We start from the raw sequence: 21,104 nt of genomic DNA, 5'->3' as shown, positions 1-21,104 counted from the left end.
TCTCTCCCCTTCCTTTTGCCTTTCTCCATCTACAACTTTGTTCCAAAATAACTGGCACACGTGTGGCGGATCATACACAGCCGGACCCACTCTCAATTTTCATTTCCTTTCCTTGTATTATATAACTCAACTCGGCCAGTACACTCACCAGGTGGGCCAGGCTGTACTGTGAAAGAACCAACTGGACGCCGATTGGCCAGTGACGCTGCCACTAGCCATCACTAGCCAGGTGGCTAGCGGTCGGTGCTCCGCGGGCACACCGTGATGTATGCGTGTTTATCCGTGTTGTCCATCCATTTTTCCATGACCTTTTAGGGCTTGATAACAAAAGTGAGGTAGATCTAAATCCCAGGTGGGCCACACGGTGAGAAAACAGTAGTGATTGAATGTCGATGGTTAAAATCTTTATAAGGCCCACTATAATGTTTATTTGATATCCAACCTATTGATTAGGTTGTACAAACGTGGACAAAGGATAAAAACAAATATAAGCTTGATCCAAAACTTTTGTGGCTAATTAAGAAATTTTTAACAGTGAGCATTCAAACAATACTATTTCATAGGAGTTGTTCCACTTGGGATTTCGACTAGTCTCATTATAGGCTTGTATCCTGAATAGATAGGAAAAATTATATGACTAAAATGGAGTATGGATGGCTTGTGTCAATAAAATACATATGTCATGGTTGGGTCATTGTGGGGCTTGTGGTAATTTACTTTTGACCTTCTTAAAATATCCAACTAAACACATATACATGTCATTGAATGAGAAAGAAATAATATTTGAAAGATCTTCGGATATATTTGAAGTGCTTTTCACGGAAGTATAATTGGTACTTACATAATATTGATGATGAAACATGACCAAGAAGTAAAAGGGACGAAAATCAATGGTTAAAGGAATATGAAGAGACAAAAAGATGTAACCAACGAGCCATTTGTCCTATTTGTCGTAACGATCGAAATAAAGAAGAGAAGCTACAACAAATATCTATAAATAATGAGAATTCAATAAAGCAATTCACCTTATACAAACAAAACAAACCAATCACTTTATCTTTCTTTATCATAGTTTTAGCTCTATTTTAAGAGTAACTATAATCTATAGTGTTAATCTGTAATTGTAATCTAAGTTTACATTCTTACATTAAATTATTTCCATTTCAATACAAGTTCTTCATTTAGAAAATCTTTTTACAATCTCATCCTATGGTTGATTGTAAGTATTCCATTTTTATGTGATTGTTTTTTATTATTTAGTATAATAAAAGTCTTTTCATATTGAATGCAAAATACAACTCATTTTTGGAGAAAGAACCCTACCATCTGACAATTCTCTCATCATCTTATAACATTCTTATACATGTTGTTGAATAGGCGACCAATCTTCTTAAGTTTTAGATATATATGATTGCATTCGACGTATCTATCTATCTTGACACTTAGGGGCAAAATTATTCAATTTGAATTGAGCTACACAATCGATTCTGACATGTCCCCACACACTATATGTGACAAAAAACAAACCGTAAGACACAAGGCCCACGAAACACCGACTACTAGCCAAACCTTATCCCAACCAATTATCAAGTGATAAAATTAGTGTTGATTAGGTGTCACCTAGGTAACCCTATAGTGGGTATTTCCTTGACAATGGGCTCACCTTAATGCATGTGTTGTATGTCAATGCAGTCTCATGGTTTTTCTATTTTATTAGTGAGCCACTCCAAAAGCAACAGCGGAGGTTGACAATTAAAAACTTATCATAGGTTACAAGAGTTTTGAATCAAGTTGATATTTGTGTTTTCCCTTCATCAAAGCTTGTATGACCTCATCAACAAGTCATAATTAAGGAAAATAAGTATTACGATGGGCCCTAAGAACCCTACAAAGTTTTTAATGGTGGGTGTTCAATGACCATTGTTTAATGTGGTGTGGTCCACTTAAAAATTGGATCTGCTTCAATTTTTGGATCATGCCCAAATATGATCTGCAAAAAAACTTATGGACACATGGATATACAAGACATGCATGGCCCCACCATTAGGGAAACACCCACTTCACTTACCCGATAACACCTAACTCCCCTGGAATAGGCCAGGGTTCTAAGGGCCCACGGTGTTGTGTGTGTTTTATATATGCCTTTTTTTTTTCTTTTTTTTTTTTTTCCTTTTTTGGGTTAGCTTTGTTAGTACACACCCATGTCAGTACACACACTCCATGTTAGCCACCATCGATACCAAGACCTCAAGTGTTGAAACGATGTAACTCCACTCAATCTGCCAGTTGAGCTATGGATCTCGGTGTGTTTTATACATGCTGTTAGTCTATTTTGCTAGATCATTTTAGGATATGAGCCCTAAAATAAGGAAATCCAAAGCTCAACTGGACCTAACAGTACACCAATCATTAAAAACTTCTTCAGAGTTGCAGAAGTTTTGGTCAAGTTGACCTTGTATATATGGCCCTATGAATAGGTTTAGATGATGAGCCTTCCAAAGGTTTCAACTACAAGCGTCATAATCAATATTGCTTTGTATGGTGTGTTCCACTTGAGCCTTCCATCTCCATCATTTTTTGGCTCATGCCTTAAAATGATTGGTCTAAATGTCAAAATGGATGAGTGGCATGGCTAAAGCACATGCATCATGGTGGGCTCCAAAGAGGCGCCCTTCCAATGATGGACATATGTATCCTGGCCGGAGAAGGACAATCCATATGTTCCCATAAGTGACACGGTCGTCATCTCATATTATACTGGAATGGCCATCTTTAAGGCTAGGCTTGCCTCATCTCTAGGCTAAGGAAACGTTGACCCAAAGGTTCACCTGACTTGGTGGAGAGAAAATCATAACCCTTGGATCTCACAGCCCACAAATAAACAGTTTGGGAGAGAGAGAGAGAGAGAGAGAGAGAGAGAGAGAGAGAGTACATGCACTTTCTGCATTTGGCTGAAAGTGGCCAGAGATGGGATTTCGATTATCTTAGGGATTTGTTCAACAATTTTCACGCATGTGTGGGGCTTACATAATTCACGCATGACATCCAAGCCCTCCATCCATCAGATGGATCAGCGCATGTTAACTCCAGGACCCAAAAGTCAAGCTGTTCCATGAATCAGGTGGGTCACACCATATGGAGTAAGTTGAGATGGGAAGACCACCTTTGGTTTACATGGGAGCCATTGTGTTGTTTACATGGAGCCATTCAGACCTTTCATCTGGCAGCTTGGCCTTTCGTAAGTGGGGCAAAATTGGAACAGCCTAATAGTTGAAAAGTTGACATATCCAAACAGTACTCTCAAATTAACCTGTGCTGATCAGATCGAATAGGTCATCATCTCAAAATCAGGTCGTTTAAGCTATGCCAACCTATGCTTTAATTAACATTTTTTAATCTTATTAATTAGGACCTTTGAATTTGCATACTTGGGATTATGGTCTGAGAATTTCATGCCAAATTTGCATAAATTTCCCCAGATATGGCTTGTTGATTTGTAAGAATCTATACATGTCGTGACATGCGACAATTCTTTAATTACATCTCTTCCATAAAATGCTTCTAATTGAAAAGGAAATGGACACTACAACTTGGTCTTCTCAATCCCAAGAGTACTGAAATTAGATGGTTGAGATCATTTGACCATTGCTAATTTCAGGTTACATTGAAGCACGACATTTGGACCTTTCTGGATTCTCATACATGTACAGTTGATGGGACACCACAACTTAAAAGGCCTTAGACTATAATCTTACCTTAAAGTATGAGAAAAAATGGATACTTTTCTAGGCCCAACCATCCACGCTCATGCCTGCAGCCACCATAATTAGGAAATTGCATTTCTCAACTAAACGGTTTAAATTGAGGGTTCCGCTGTTGGATTTTATTTATTTATTTATTTATTTATTTTTTCTTGAAACAAAATTGGTTAGGTTTTATTTTAGATTTTGAATCATTTGAATTAAAATTATATTCAAGAAGATACAATTTTTTGAACTACGGACCCTTTAACAATTAACCCTACTAGAGAAAATGAACATTCAATCCTGAAAGTAATCCCAATTAGTATAAACCTCTCAAACTTACCCTACTTGGCAAGTATTTTCATATCTGTAACCAAATCTTCCCTTTACAAGGAAGAGTGCACTGGTCGGAATCATACTGGCTACTACTATTGGTGCTTCTGCCAGATTGAGACTCCCCAATCCTCCCAAACTATAACACTTGAAAGGAATACTACTAAAAAGTCAACAACATATTTAAAATTCAATCATCATGATTATCATATAAGCATATTTTTTCAATTAATTGGAATAGAGGCAACACAAGTCCTTTTTCCACCATTCCACCCTCTCAAGGAAATAACTCCACTTAAGACCATGGTGAAAATTATGGTCAAATTCAAGCCATGCCCATTTATAGTGGGGTGTGACATTTGAATGGTTTGAATTAATTAACTAAATAAGGAAACATGTAATCAAGGTATGCATAAGCAAACAAATGGTCCCCCTGTAGAACAAGGTGTATTCATCAATTTATACATGACTGCCTTTATCATTGTACCCTAAAGTTTTTACTGGCAATGTGTCATGTTTTGCACATCGAGTCCGTGCAAAAGTGGAGACTGCCCAACCTGAAAATTAGGACGTACTACTCATCAAGTGGACTGCACTGTTAAATCGGTGAAAGGCTAACGATTTAAGGCAACATGTTGGTGTGGCCCACTTGATGAGTGGATCAAACTGATTTCCATGTTGGTGGCATACATATACTCAAATCAAATAGACCACTTTGTGGGATCCTTTGCTGATTGTCCATCCATCTTCTATCCGATCATTTAGTTACCGGGTATTTGGTTTCTTGAATCAAGCAGATTGACCATATGCATCCAATCAAACTGGGTGAACTGGAACCCATCGACCTAATGAGGATTTATATGTCAAGCCCTCCCCATAATAACAACAACTTGAGAGCATCCCCTGCACAAATCACTATTTTCGAACTATTGCATAAATCACATGTACTCTTAGAACTTCGTCCTATTAAACTACAGCTGTTGGAGAAGACAACGCGAATCTCGTTCAATGGCTGATTTTCCCTTCTAATCCACTGCAGTTCTTTACGGTCACCTCTTTGGCAGTGGCTTGCGTCCTGCCCCTGCCTGGGGCTCTGTGGGGCCCACTGTAATTTATGGGTTTGATCCACGCTTTTTATCCATTTTGGCAGACCATTTTATGCTATGAGCCCAGAAATGAGAAAGATCCACTGTTGAAACCTTCATAGGGCCCGCCAGTGATGTTTATTTTCCATCCAACCTGTTCATAGGGTCACGTAGATATCAGCTTCATCCAAAGCTTCTACAGCTCCTAAGAAGTTTTTAACGGTGGTAATTTAATCCCAACATTGTGGTCCATACTCGAGACTTGGATCTGCCTCATCAATTGGGTCACAACCTAAAATGATCTTCCAAAAACCCATACATCAAGTTGGGTCCCACAGAGACGTAATCCGCTTCCCACCTTTTTGGTCAGGTTGGTAGTCTTAAATTCCCCAGTGTATTTCAATGGGAAAATTTCCTAAACAAGGGAAATCATCATTTTAACACAAGTTGTAAAGCAATGTAAGCAATATCCTGATTGTCCCAGCATAATATTGCTTTGGTAAGCAATGGGAACTAATTTCAAAATTCAGTGCTTTAGATTATGGCGCATAAATGTCTCTTTTTGTTTCTTTTTTACTTCAAATGGAAATTGGTTTGTTCTTTTCATTCCGCTTTTGTAATGCACACAATTTCAATTTATTCACAACTTTTTTTCTTGTTAAGTGAAGGTTGGAGAATTAGCAATCATGTCTCTATATATTGGAATGACAGATCTGGTGATTCTTTTCCTATGCATAAATAATCATGGGACATGGACATCAATATAATTTGATTTATTTATTTATTATTTATTATTTTTGAGAAATGCTACAACCAAGCTCGTCAAATCCAGGTTCTAGAGGCGCAATCTTGTGACCCTTTGGGTGAAATCACAAGTACATATAGGTTCCCACCCTAGTGAATTTAGAAACTTGTCATGCTCTGATGCTTTACAAACAATCAAGTTCACAATAGACTGGTGGTGTTTGTCATTCACAACCAACCAGAACCTGAGTGCAGCCATTCGAAGCCATGTAGTTAATTCACATTTAAAGAGTAGTAGACTACTACATCATAGTGATTTCGTATCAACTATTACCAAAGCACAGAGGTGCAATGCAATGCATCGTAGACAAAAAAACAGATCAAAACATTGAAAGATCTGATTCCTTGACTTCAAACTATGTTATTTCTCAGTTAAAGAAGTAGAAAACTCTTCGACCATTTCATCTTTGTGGATCCGCAGTTGGTAATTGGAGGCGTGAAGAAGCTCGATTGTCAATTGACTACCTAACCTGAACTCGGTGCAAGGCTAAATAAGCCACGAGCCTATAACCAACCAACATTAAGGCCATGATACATGCATCCATCCACAGGTGAGTTAGGCCCACTGACTTAACAGGTGGAAAATCCAACACTTTGCAAAAGACCCCTTTTGAACACTCGTAGTAGTCATCCTCCGTGAATTGAACCCCAAGGAGAAGCTTGTAGCAGTAGAAACTGAAGCTCAGGTATTTCAACCATATGATGAAGGGAGGGATCTGTTGTATGTAGTAGCCCCCAGCAATGAGGAAGACGAGTGTGGTGACAGAGGCCAGGGTGGTGGCCTGTTTGACATCCATGAGGATAGCACCAATGGCAAGGCCAAGGCTCTGGGAGACAAGGACACTGTAGAGGACGACAAGGAGGGAGAGGATGAAGGAAGTGGGGTCAGGTTTGAGTCCACCCATCCAGTAGATTATGATGACAAATGCAGTGGGAAGTGCGAGCTCCATTGGCAAATCTCCAACTGTCCTGGCTAGGAAATAGGAGGAGAGGCGGTACATGCCAGAGGAGCGTTCCTTGATGAGCATGGATCTTTCTTGTGGGAACGTGAAGACGGCATTGTAGAGTGGGAAGAAGCCCCAGAATACAGAGAAGAAGAAGATCAATGCAATCTGCAAACAAGCAATAGAATGAGCTTGGATTAATTGGAATTGGATAAAATCACACTTTGTTTCAGGATCTATGTCTATTCCCATCTTATTATTCAGATCTCCGTGGAGAAATTGGAGAACAAAGTTAGTATTGGTAAGGTAAGGATGCATTGTCTTTCCATTTAACCAGTGACTTTTCTTTTTTTTCTTTTTTCTTTTTTATTAATTATCCAGTGTACTTGAAGCTCTTCTATAAAGAAGAGAGAGAAGAAGATGAAGAAGATGTTGATGATCGTGAGAATCATTACCCGATCTTGGATGTGGGAAATTGGAGAGTGCCACCACAAGAGACCAGCCAGTAGAGCGACACTTATGACTTGGAAGATCCTCAGTCTGTTGAAGGCTTCATGCCTTCTCTCCTTTAACCCTCTCCTCAGCAGCACCTTAAACTGCTGCCACCAGCTTGTGCACCATTGTTCTGCTTTTGCTACATTCTCTGCTTCTAACAAATGAAAAAGAAGAAGACGAAGAAGAAGAAAAGCATTAGAGAAGAGGAAAAACAAAGCCATAAAAGAAAGAGAAAAAGGGAACATCTGGAAACTTTTTTCCTGAATCTACAGTGACAAAGTTTGAATTTGAACAGAAGTTAGAAGTTGAATCAGCAAGCGGGAGTTGCAGCGGCAAAAAATGGCCTTGCTGCTTCAACTTCTAAAGTGAAAAACATGAGCGGCACAAAATGGTGTTGCTTCTTCATCATATGCATAACTGACCAAAGTTGAAAATTTGTACTCACGCCAGTCAAGTGCTACACGCCCAATGCCTCGTTTTTGGTACACAGCAGAGAGGGAGCATATATATATAGACATAATAAAGCATTTCTAGAGAAGCAAATGGCATTGGGGATTTGATATCATCTCCTTTAATAAAACATGCTAAAGTGGTTTATGATATTTCCTTGTTTGTAAAAATGTTTATTTGTTAAGGTCTCTAGAAATCTCTATACATCCCCCATCTCTTCCATGTATTTCCGTTACTTTCAGTTCCACAAATATACACATTTGTATATATATATGTGTGTGTGTGTGTGTGTGTGTGTGTGTGTGTGGGTGTTGATTTAAAATAAAATAAAATAAAATAAAATAAAAAAGAGAAGGAAAGATTACTAACTTGTAGATGCTTCTTTCTTATAGTTGTAGTTATTTACGTCCAAAATGCAGAGCTCAACCTTCAATCTCGTAGCAATGTTCTTGTCATAAGCTGATATGAGATTCTCCCTCACCAGCTTCTGCTTTTCTTCCATGTCACCATTGAAATCCCCTTGATCGGCCGCATCCATGGAGTCTGGAGCAATTCCTGCATTTCCTCTTACATTGCAACTAAGACAGCTGAAAAGCATGCTACTACATATGCACAAAAATAACCAAGGATCATGTCCAATGTCTTGTGCTTGTCAAATGTAATCAACTCTGCAAGCAGTCCATTGGTACACTAGAGTGATGAATCAGACTATGCAATTAGTGGACAACAATTGGATGATTAGCCATACCCCAAAGATCACACCCAACCATCTGATCCATCACCCAGACCGTCAAGGAATGTTAATTTAGAGCAATAGTCCAAGAGAATTTAAAAATAAATTATTTAAAAAAAAAAAAAAAAAAAAAAATCCTAATTCAAATTGTTAGAAGTAGCCAGCTGCGGCAAACTTTGATCATCAATGTGGGCCATGGAATGGATGATTCAGATCCATCAGCACATTCGCTGATCTTACCATTGAAAGGGTTGATACAAACTGCTAATTAATGGTATTGGTTTTGGAAGGAATATGATCCCTTTCTAAAGTGAGCCCCCAATTGGTTGGGACGCTTTAAAATGAGTTGAAGCCTGACACATTTACAATTTCTAAGCGCCTGCACATCAACCATTACACTAGGACAGAGTATAAAACGATTCCCCTTTTGCTAATAATTTATTACCATTCATTCTTTCTTTGGGCAGAGGGTACCTCTCTCTTTTCCTCCTCCCTTTTTTTTTTTTTTTCTTTTCTTTTCTTTTGAGGAGTGCTCATGGGATACCCTGGCATCGTACGGAAGATGATCTCCAGGAACTTTCATTTCTACACGTGGCATACATATGATAAATCACTTTCATAAGATTACAGTGATATCGACTGAAAGATTTATGAATTATCTGTTTGTTGAACTTGAAGAACCATTGAATGCTTTTCATGTTAACCGTTCATTCACGTATCGATGATCGATTTAAATCGACTACTAAAGATATCCATTCAGTATAGAGTTTTTATTTATTATTTTTATCTTCTTTTTTTTTTTTTGGGGGGGGGGGGGGGGAGGGAGAGGAATAAAAACCTTTCAATACGGGACCTACTATATGAAGGGTTTTAAAATAGATTTAGCAAAGATGACGCGTGTACAAAGTAATGGTTGGTTGGAGGAAGAAGATGGGATGACAATGACATCATCATGCATTAGGTAGCAGGTACAATCAAATCAAGCACCACTTTGGTGGAAAGAGTGTTTGGAGGGGGAATAAAACTCAAAAAACAAGTTGAGGGAAGGAAAGTATAGAGGAAGACCACTTTAGCTTTAAAATAGAAAAATCATGTCCATCATCTATTATTATTATTATTTGTTCTTAAAAGAAGAAAACAAGGGTTATTTATATGGATTAGGGAAGGGAATGTTGGGTTGCATGAAAAGACCAAAATAGCCCTGGGATGAAGGGGCAACGTACCGTGAGCAAGATCGAGCAAAAGATCAGCGGGGTTGATGGTAACGGACGTGGAGAATCCAATGGAGGAGAAGTAATCCAAGGCATTTGATGCCTGTCCATAGTAAATGGGGCAACCCTGTGATAGGAGGATCAGCTTGTCGAACATGTGGTAGAGCCTGCTAGATGGCTGGTGTATGGTCGTCACCACCGTCCTTCCTCCACTTGCCAACCTCTTCACTGTACTAAGGATCCTCTGGGCTGTTGTGGAGTCAAGACCCGAGGTAGGCTCATCCAGCAGCAGCAGGCTTGGGTTAATCAGCATCTCTTGACCTATGCTTACCCTCTTCTTCTCCCCTCCTGATATCCCCCTGAACAGGGGACCTCCAATCATACTGTTCCTACACCGTCCCAGACCTAGCTCCGCGATCACGTGCTCCACGTGCTCCACCTTGTCGGCGTGAGTGAGGGTATTGGGGAGCCTGAGCAAGGCAGCGAAGACAAGGGTCTCGGCGACGGTGAGGTGAGGGTAAAGGACGTCGTGCTGAGCAACGAACCCTATCCTCCGCTTCATGCAGCTGGAGAAGGGTTGGCTATTATAAGTTATCTTTCCGGACAGTTTGCCAGAGAGCCTACCACCGAGGGCAGTGAGGAGGGTGGTCTTACCACTACCTGAAGGACCAAGCATCGCCAGGATCTCTCCTGGGCACACCATTCCGGTTATCCCGTTGAGTATGGTTTTCTCCCCACTTTCAATACCACTCCCATCCATGCACAGAGACCATAAACCTGTCTGCTGATGACCACCTACTTTCACTTTGTATACCACTTCCTCGAACTGTATTAGAAACCATCCATATAATACTTTTGTTAGAAAAAATTCTTTATTATAAATTCATCCAATCCATAATGAAAACTAGTATTACACAGCGAGAGAAATTTTCTGGGCAATTACACCCAGATCCATAGTTCAAGTGGTAGACTGAGTTAAAAATACCTCATTTCAACACTGTGGTCTTGGCATCGATTCCCTAGTGGGGGTGGCTAACAGTGAAGTGTGATCTGACAGTGGGTGTACTAACAAGCTAACATTTTTAAAAAATAAAATAAAATCTGGGCAATTCTTATCCATTTGCAACATTTGTTTTGGAATTGGGTTAGTAAGAACATATACTATTCCAAAACCAAAACTAGAAACTCTGAAAAATTTCCTTCCATATCCATATATTTGATTGATTGATTATATTAGAAGAAGTGTGATTGACATTTAAACGCACCTTGAGAGTGACTGGGTACAAGTGAAGGGAACCGATATTGAATTGCATCCATGGGTACGAGCCAACTGTTGCATTTCGTGACTCTGTCGTCTTCACTGAACCCTGCTCAAGATCAGGAAGACCGTTTGTAGCTTTCTGTGGATTCTCTGCCTCTCTCTCTTCTACACAAGACATGATTCGAGGGCCTGCTTTCACTAGCAAGAGATGAGGTGCCGCTGCTGCTTCTGTTGCTGTTAAAAGCTAAACTGGAAATGTATGATTGATGCACACAGTTATACAAGCATATATATAGATATATATAGAGATAGAGAGAGGGAAATAGAGGGTGGGGTACGTGGGGTACGATGGGGAACCGAGACTTCCCTATCATGAAGCTAGTCTTGAGGTGACCCACCAACGGCGCACTTTTGAGAAATGCTCATAACATGCAATGTGAACTTGTGGTTGGCTGTGTTTTAGTGCTCACTTATATGCGTCCTCATGCGTGTCAACATGTGATGCGGCATGAATTGACATCTCTCTCTCTCTCTCTCTATGTATATATATATGCGCGCGCGCGCTTACATGCGTGTTTCCAGCCTCATGCTTGCAATGGTGATGTAAGATTGGACCCTTAATACATCATAATCAGGCAAGCCCAAGCGATTAGGTTTTTTCTTTTAAGGGGCTGTTTGGCAACTAGAACAAACCTTCATCCCCTGTAGAGGAATTTTAGCACAGATGTATTTTGGACTTATTACTGTCTGTAATGGACAATCGCCTATCTCATGGAATTCATTAACTTCAAATACATGCAAGTCTAAATTCTTGGTTCCAAAACTATCTTCCCGTAACTTTCAACATTGATTGTCCATTTTATTTGCTTGAAAAATGAATATTTATGGCAACTTAATATATTTGAACTCTTCCAGACATGCCAAAAAATATGTCTGTGCAATTCAATCAAACACAAGGTCATAATTATAATCGAGGGTTTACATTCGGTTTATCTATGCAATTATAAAGAAGTGCAGGCATACCAGAATTGTACTTGACTTAATGTTTGACTGAATGATGGTGACCTCCTCGCTGAAACGATTGAGAAAGACTAGATTCGGAGATCCAACTGTCGAGTCAGCCACTGGTTGTAATCAACAATCATACAATTTGCGAAAGGGTAGGGGTGAGTTCATCCTGATGGATTCATTTTGCCTTGTGTCTAAGAACTTGTTCTTTTACCAATAATTGTAGCCAATATATTTCTGAAAGGAATAGGGATGAACAAATAAATAGAAAGAAGGCTAAAATAATGTTAATTTTATTAATATTTAAGTGAAGCTCATTATAATCAACAGAATACTAAAACTAAAGAAATAAATAAAACAAATATATAAATACTTGGTTTGTCTATGAGAATAGATAATCAAGGCGAATGGTCAGTAGGATGTGATCAGAAAGATGATCGCCCAAGTAAGAAGTTAGTTGATCAGGATGCAGGAACTTAGGGTTATGTATGTTTAATACAATCCTATGGTATTGTAGTAGTGGCACTAGATAATAGCAATCTATGCTAAGATAAACGTAAAGATAAATGTAAAAGATGAATTGTGTTTGGTGTGGACCTTAAGCTCTTTATCACACGCTCCTTTGATAGGTTGTCGATGTTACGACTGGAAATTCAGAGATCGAGCCCGCATCCTAGCCTCGAGTTTTGCATCGTAACTTGTACACTAAGTGTAGTTAAATTAGGAAAGTTGATATAATCATAAACATGCATTATGTATAAGACGTCATCGAACTAAGTTCCATTCCATACAAATAATCCATAAACCATCAAATGATCCACCCATTTGGGATCTTATTCAAATGAAATATCCAACAAGTTCGTGTTCACTATAAAATCAAATTAAGAGAAAATAAACAACCATCATATCCTAAATGAATCAAAACAAATAAATGAAAAATCATTCCAAAGCAGTAAGTTCTTCTTTAGTGAGATAAGGCCACGTGTCTCGTGAGTCATTCACCGGCTCGACCGTATCTTTATACTCTTATGCCACTTGTTCAGTCGCATTTATATTTATACAAATTTTCATCAATAGAGAGTGAGATGGCTAGGCCTAGTGAAAATTCCCACCAAGGTTTTTTCACAAGAAAATCAATATAGTAAAAGAAAACTTACATTATATTTTAATCTTGTTAAATGAATGTAATGCATGTATAGATCAGGTAGGGAACACATCCACTCGTATGAGTTGGAAAATCGTTAACCTGCATCTTCCGTTTAGGAAAGCATCCACCTGTTGGTAGGCATGGGTAAAACCCACATTCGAAAGCAAGGCAACCAAGTACACCTTCCGAGGAGGTCTCCCAGGAAAAACTATATATATGTGTGTGTGTGTGTGTGTGTGTGTGTGTGTGTGTGTGTGTTATGCATGTATGATGCTTAGTTTTCATCATCAATTATTAGATTTACAATTTCAACGGTTCTAGCAAAATATACGCGTAGAACAACTAAATTACAAGTGTCACAATTTATCAACATTGACAACATTGATACATATGGATAAGTGTTACCGTGAAAAACTATATATATGTGTTATGCATGTATGATGTTTAGTTTTCATCAGCAATTAGTAGATTTACAGTTTCAACGGTTTTAACAAAATATATACATAGAAGAACTAAATTATATATAAGTGTCACATTAATCTATCAATATTGACAACATTGATACATGTGGACAATTGTTATAGTGAAATAAGTGATTCCAATTGAGCATAACTAAATTAAGTAATCAAACAGAGATATCACGCCAAAGTAATCACATATCACACAAACACTATTTTGATTTAAATAAGAAAAAGATAAGTTAGGATCCCTCACCTGAGAATTCATTAAGAATGAAATTTCAGATAAATCGTACTAACCGAATTTAGAAATTTCCTAAAATACAATATACCACAAAGTCATTCTTCTGATTTATATGTTAATTCATATAATGGGGCCCATAATTATAATTGGAGACCATAACAATTTCAATTAAGATCATCATAATTTCATATGGAACCCACTTGATCAATAAAAGTGGTCTCTACCATTTAATCAATATATAAATAACCCATTAATTCAAATAAATTATGACTCACCATTTAAATGATCCAATTAATCAAATTCGCAAAATTGAAAGATAAGTAGCTTGATTTACTCTATATGGGTCGGACCTACAATCTGTGGGTTGGACATACAATCTGTGAGTCAAACTTACAAGTCCAACCTACGATATGTAGGTCAAACCTACAAGTCCAACCTACGATTTGTGGATCGAACCTAAGTTCTATAGGTCATTGTCGGTCGGACTAATTCTTTGCCCTATGAATATGTTTGGTAATTTATGTTGTTGGTCGAGTCAATGATCTTGCGGGTCACCGACAGACTCTGAAACCCAACTTCGATTTTATGAACCGATTAAATTTTTTTAATCTTTCTTACTGTAGATCCGGGGTTCACTCAAAGTACACGGGTCAAATCCCAACTAATCAATAGCCCGCCAAAGAATGGTTAAGGAGGATGGCCAAATATCAATTTGATCTGAATATCCTATGGGCCCTAACAATTTTTAATGTTACAAATACCATCTGATTAGTATGGTCTACTTGACAATCAAATCAACCTGATCTTTGAGGTTCTAGCATATTTCAATCTCCATAATCTGATGAGCTGTATGGATTGAATCCCACATATCAAGGTGGGCCCGACACGGTTCTTGAGCCAAGAACCCAAACAAAGATATGGGGTTTCATGCGTATGGTGCTCAAATATACTTCAAACCACAATTGCCCATTCTCTACCTATGTACTAAAAAAAAATAAAAATCTAGGCTAATCCAATCTATCCATATGGTAGAACATAATGCAAATAGTAAACAATTAACAACAAAATAAATTAAAATTGTAAAGCGATACGCCAATCGGGGGAAACTTTTATCTCCTGGAGTTTTTCTCTCCCTTTCTCTCTCTCAGTTTCTCTTTTAATAGAAGATTAGAGAAAATCTCCATATCCTCCCGTTAAAGAAGGAAGAAACGACTGAGATAAGGGAGAGATTTCAACTGATTCTCTCTAAACTCTCATTTTAAATGTAATTTCATATTTTAAATAGATTCTAAAAATTTAAATCGATTCTAAAAATCTAGGGTTGTTACAGCCAGGGTGCTAAAACCTTTCACAGGGTTTCCTTACTAATCCAGAATCCTTCGCATTTACGACATGCATTCCTAATAGGGAGATCTCCAAAAATCTAGAATCATTGGTTTTTAAATCTCCTCTTTTATGTAGATGCTCTCTTACTAGAGACCTTAGGGATCCTATTGCATCTAGATTTGGGATCGATCAGATCCATCTCCACCATTCATCCCGGATCTTAAATTGATCAGGTCATCGTTGGATCTAAATGACCCAATCGGTATTGACCACCCTTCAACAACCTTTGTCCCGTCTGATCGTATAATCGGTGGGACTGGATCCACCAGATCGAGCTTTCCCATTTTCTTACTTTCGATTAATGTATAGATAAGAACCTGATTTGATAGTGTCCACCCTCTCCTAATTTTGGTCCTTGTTAGAACCAATCAACTCGGATATTAGACTGATCTTTGGATATTCAAAATCTTCATGATCATTGCAAAACTTTTGAACATCTCAGCTGGGAAGGTCTCCTATTTTAGAAGGATTGAAAGAGACAGTCTCATCAAGTGCATCATAGCCAGATCTATCATTAGATTCTTTCCCTCGGTAGGCCTTTATAGATATATTAGGTATGCTTCCTTATTAAAATGTCATATTAATCATGACCAAGTAACACGCAACGTTTTGCTCTCCTCAAGGCCTGCATATGGCTTTGTGTCACCGCATTAATAACAAAATTCATATTGCCGAAGGAAGATCAGCAAAAGATATCTTCAAGCATGAGTGTGATTCAACAAGCATCGAGCCCATAGTGATAGCACATGGTGACTTCTCATTGGTCCATGTTGGTGCGTTGAAAACGGGTGTAAACACATTCCTCTTAAACTCGTTACCATTCAATAAATGGCTATAGAAATGGATGGTTCAAATTAATTATGTTGGAAATTATGATCATTGAAATGTAAGCATTGGTTTCACATTTGAATGGCCAATCTTAATAATCTGATTAGTGATTAGTAAAATAAATCACACAAATTGATTATACCGTTGAAGTCATGTTCATTGATATGGATGATCCATCTTGTCGGCCTCACACTTGATTCTGCCATGCGGATGCCTTGGATTATGCTCAGTCTAAGAGTTATAACAGGACTATATTAGTCAAACCGAACTAGCTGTCAGTCTGACCTAAAGAGTGCAGGTTTTCTCAAAGCAGAGTAGGACACTGTCGGTTTGAGTCGGTCTTACTAATGGTGCGGTCGGTCCAACCGACAAACGTAGACTTTGTTACATGGTTTGCATAAGTTAGGTTTTATAAGTCATAGTTTTAATTAAGGCTTGCAACGGGCGAGTGTTTCCTCTCATAGGGCAATGATTTTATAGGTTGAGAGGGTTTCCAATACTTATAAGGACTTGGGAAGCAATTTTCTTAATGGCCTAGGGTTTTTCCTAGGGCGTGCACTGCAAAGTATGATTGAGTTGCTTATATAATCGGATAAGGTGAGTGATGTATGTCTAAGGTTTCAATGATAGTGAAGATCTCTCTCGCTTTGTACCGTGGTTTTTTCAAAAGGATTTTCCACGTAAAATCTTATGTTTGTGTTTGCTTGATTGGTTGTTCCTGATTTTTTTCATTCTTTTTTCGTTGATCGTGCTTCCAGAAAACACAAAATTAAAAGTATTAGATCTAAATTTCTAATATATAGGGTTAATCCGGGTTTGTTGTGGACTTAGAATTATAACAAAGTGGTATCAGAGCTTTAGATTAAGGACATTTAGGGATTCAACAAAGATGCTAAGATTGTAGTTTGATATCCAAAAATTTGACAAGAAGAACAATTTCAATTTGTGGCAGCGAAATGTTAAGGATATTAATCTAACATCACAAGGGTTGAGTAAGGCATTGTTGGAGAGTAAACCAAAGAAGAAATTGAAAGACGAGTAGAGCGAACTCAGGGAGAAAGTAATGGTTGTCGTTCGTCTCTATCTATTGGATGAAGTCATGTACAATGTTCTAAAGGATAAATTATCCATGAATGTGGAAGAAACTAGAAGATTTATACATGGTGAAGTCATTCACCAACAATTTGTTTGTGAAGAAACAGCTTTATGGGATATGAATAAATGAAAGATATGATCTTTTAGAGCATCTAAACTCATTTACAAAGATCTATAATGAGTTGTTAAGGCTCAGAGAGATTATTAAGGATGAAAACAGGTCGTTGCTACTTCTAATATCACTTCCCATATCATACAACCATCTTGTTACTACTCTCTTATATAAGAAGAGTATTCTAAAGACGGAGGAAGTTATCGCAGCTCTCGTATCTAAGAACATGAGGGTGATAAGGATTTTTAAGCGAATGGGTTAGTTGCAAAGGGGGGTCAAGGACATGGGAGATTCGTGGAGCGATCTCGTTCTATCAGGAAGAAAAAGTCTAAATCGAAATCGAAGGCTAAGGACGGATGCTTCTACTATGGTGTGAAGGGGCACTTCAAGAAATACAATAAGAAATGGAAGGAAGATGTAGAAGGTAAAAATAAAAAGAATACGGGTGAATCAGCTAGCATAGTACAAGAGAGCTCAAAAGGAGATCTCCTATTAGATCTCCTTAGAAATGAGTCATCTTATAAATACATGGATACTCAATTCTGGATGTTCGTATCATATGTGCCCAAATAGGACATTGTTCGATGCCTACAAGTCCTATGATGGTGAGAGTATTCTGATAAAAAATATATAACACTGCATGCAAGACTATCGAAATAGGGACCATCAAGATAAGGATGTTTGATGGAGTCGTACTAACTTTAGGTGATGTTAGGCATGTCCCGGATCTAAAGAAGAACTTGATATCCTTGAGTATTTCATATACGAATGGATGCACATTCACCACATTTGGTGGTGTAATCAAGGTCACCATGGGGAATAAGTAGATTATAATGAAATTTTCTCTCAGGTTGTGAAACATACATCAATCAGGTGCTACTAAATATGGTAGCGGGATCCAATTTGAAATTGAACCGGGATGATATAAAGACGACATTTATTTATGGGAACTTGTAGGAAGTTATTTACATAAAACAATCAAAAGAATTCAAAGATCTTATTAAAGAAGACCACATGTGTAAACTGAATAAATTATTGTATGGGCTGAAGCAGTCTCTAAGGTAATAGTACAAGTGGTTCGATTCTTACATGGTGGAAATTGGTTATATCAGTACGATTATTACATATATTATAGAGTGTTTGATTATCGGTTTTACATTCTACTGATGTGTAAATAATATGTTGACTGTTATAAAGGACAAGATGGAGATACTCTTGCTTAATTATCTGTTAAGCAAGGACTTTGATATGAGGGATTTGGGTATTGCGAAGAAGATCCTAGACATGTAGATTCATAGAAACAGAAAGTCTGGAAAGCCATTGCAGAGACGTACATATCAATTTGTAGAATTGATCAGCACATGTACCCTGCCTTTGATTGGCAATTACTTTTAAAAAACACTTTGATCAGATTATGTATAAGAAATGGATGGCCCATACTGATTGTAACATAAAAGATCATCATATAGATAATTTACAATGTGGGTCCCACCTTTGACGATCCATGCTTCCTAGGATTTATGTTGATCCAGTGATCGAAGCAATCCAATCAAAGGTCAAAGATAATGTAAGGTCTGCGCTTAGACCATCTATCATGTGGGCCCCAAATTTGATTAGGCCATCTATCATGTGGCCCCATGTTCGGTTGATTTCGCCTCTCAAAAGAGCCCATTCTGTTAGCTGTGGCGAAGGGCCAGTGTAGAAATTGCTTTTACCAAGGAACAGGAAACTGTTTGTTTTTCAACCCTATCCTACACAGGGTTATATCTCCATTGCCAAGCGCACCATGGAAAAGAGCGATGCCTTCAATTACCCTTTAAAAAGGTGATCTCTCTCTTACACACACACAGTGACAGAAACACATTTTTATATTAACTTTTCCCTAACAATTTGACGAATGTTCATCAGTTCTTTTTTCCCGAAAGCTATAAGATTGATAGGCATCTTAAAAAAATGAGTAATCTCAAAAGCTTTTTGAAAATAGGTGGGGTGGGGTTGGTCTGGGGCATGCTATAGGGCCTTGTGAGGAGGTTCATGGTGATTGCGTGGTCCAGACGCAGTAGCACCCTTTTTTATTCCTTTGTTGTAAACATGGATGATTCGGATCTTTTAGAAAGTTGAGAATTTCTCTCTCTCTGTTTTTTTTTTTTTTTTTAATTATTTATTTTTTTTTTTTTTTAGCAATATGTATGCTTTTTAGCAATATGTATGCATATTACATTATAATATGTAAAAAAAGGCTTGAAGGAAGACCAAGAAAAAACATATTCTTGGCTCTTTCGGCCATCTGATTCTTATATGCCTCCTGATATGGTATTCCTTATTATTTCAACCTTCCCAGTTTCAACATTCGTATGGGCACAATGTTCGGTACCATTGCACATCTACCTTCTCTCTCATTAGTAATGAGATGATAGGATATGTATACAAATTGTACAGGGAGACGGCAAAATCTTATGCATTAGATTGAGAATGATTAAAGTAGGAACCGTCGATTCCATCTGGCAAAGCCAATTTGGTGAGTTGAATTCCTGCTATTTAATAAAATACAGTGTATTGTGACAGACATGGTCCTGGTGGAGTCACCCTATGGGTCAAGGACGTGGATTGAGTACTGCTCCCACTTAGACAAAGTTCCTTATACGGTGGGATTCGATTGGATGGCAGAATAATGTTAAAAAATGAGCCATGTTAAACACATACTCAGCAAGACAAATTTAAAGCATGCTTTATATATATATGGACCCTCTCTCATGATAGCTTGCCGTCTGATCAAATCTTGAAGCTCAGCTGAAGGCCTGGGGAATCTTAGGCTATTGCCCACCCCTAGCTGCAGACCCCAATCAGAAGGCACACCTTTTCTCATTCGTGTTTTTTTTATTATTTATTATTATTTTTATTTTTTTTAAAATTTTATATTTTAATGCAAGAAAGCTTGCTACAATGCGTCCCAACTTATTGTTTTCCACACATAAGAATGATAGCGGGTCATTCCTTCTGGGTAATCTTTGGTAATCCAAACTGTTTACATGATCTACAACATAGTTAATGGTGGTGCTTGAAAAAAATTCAAGGATTAATGTCTTCAAAACAACAATTAAGGAGGAAACGAACCATAGTTAAGGAAAAAAACAGTTAAATGATCAAGTGCTTAAATATTCCAATCAGAGATGTCTTTTTAGTCCCAGGCTCACCGATCTTCACGTAAAATTCATCTAAACATGATCCGGGATCTCATGGATATCACTTAGGGCATTCTATAACAATACATCAGGACCTACCATGACAAACCTTAGCAAACAAAACAAAGACGGAAAAAACAAAAAATAAAATCCCCTTGCTGGCTATAGTTTTGAATAGATAAAGAAAGGTCCACTCCATTGTCCTACCCACCCGTTGAGTTTCCATAGTTGGGATCTCGACACGTTGCAGCCACTCATATTATGTAATGGCCACCCTTTATTCTCCACAACGACATCGATACGGATCCAAGATGTCACTGGAGGCAAGCTGATGTGGAGGGCCCCTCCCCTCCACTCACTCCATTACTTTCTTCCTCTCTCCTCCTCATTTTCTCTTAAACTCATCCTATTTTATTAGTGTAAAAACCATAATAATCTGTTTAACTGTCAATGCATTTCATACCACATTACTTCCAAATATGCAATTTGTGCCCTTTAAAATAAGCTAAAAAGCGTACAAAATAAATGGATGGCGAGAAATTTTGTTTTAATCATGAATTTACTACATTGTGGCCTACTTGAATA

The 21,104-nt window shown here is 38.0% G+C and overlaps 1 protein-coding gene across 1 annotated transcript; it reads right to left on the bottom strand.

The window, feature by feature from the left end:
* Positions 1 to 6,163: 6,163 nt before the first annotated feature.
* Positions 6,164 to 11,361, bottom strand: LOC131247841 (ABC transporter G family member 14). Its single transcript, XM_058247757.1, has 5 exons — positions 11,064 to 11,361; positions 9,811 to 10,624; positions 8,224 to 8,409; positions 7,365 to 7,552; positions 6,164 to 7,077 (listed from the first exon to the last, which is right to left on the bottom strand). Exons 1-5 carry the CDS (start codon positions 11,235 to 11,237, stop codon positions 6,427 to 6,429), a joined length of 2,013 nt encoding a protein of 670 aa, XP_058103740.1. The 5' UTR covers positions 11,238 to 11,361; the 3' UTR covers positions 6,164 to 6,426.
* Positions 11,362 to 21,104: the final 9,743 nt, after the last annotated feature.

This window comes from Magnolia sinica, chromosome 6 (assembly GCF_029962835.1).
Source record: "Magnolia sinica isolate HGM2019 chromosome 6, MsV1, whole genome shotgun sequence".
NCBI lineage: Eukaryota > Viridiplantae > Streptophyta > Magnoliopsida > Magnoliales > Magnoliaceae > Magnolia > Magnolia sinica.
Note: the sequence above shows the minus strand (reverse complement) of the source record. Positions and strands in the feature narration are given on the sequence as shown.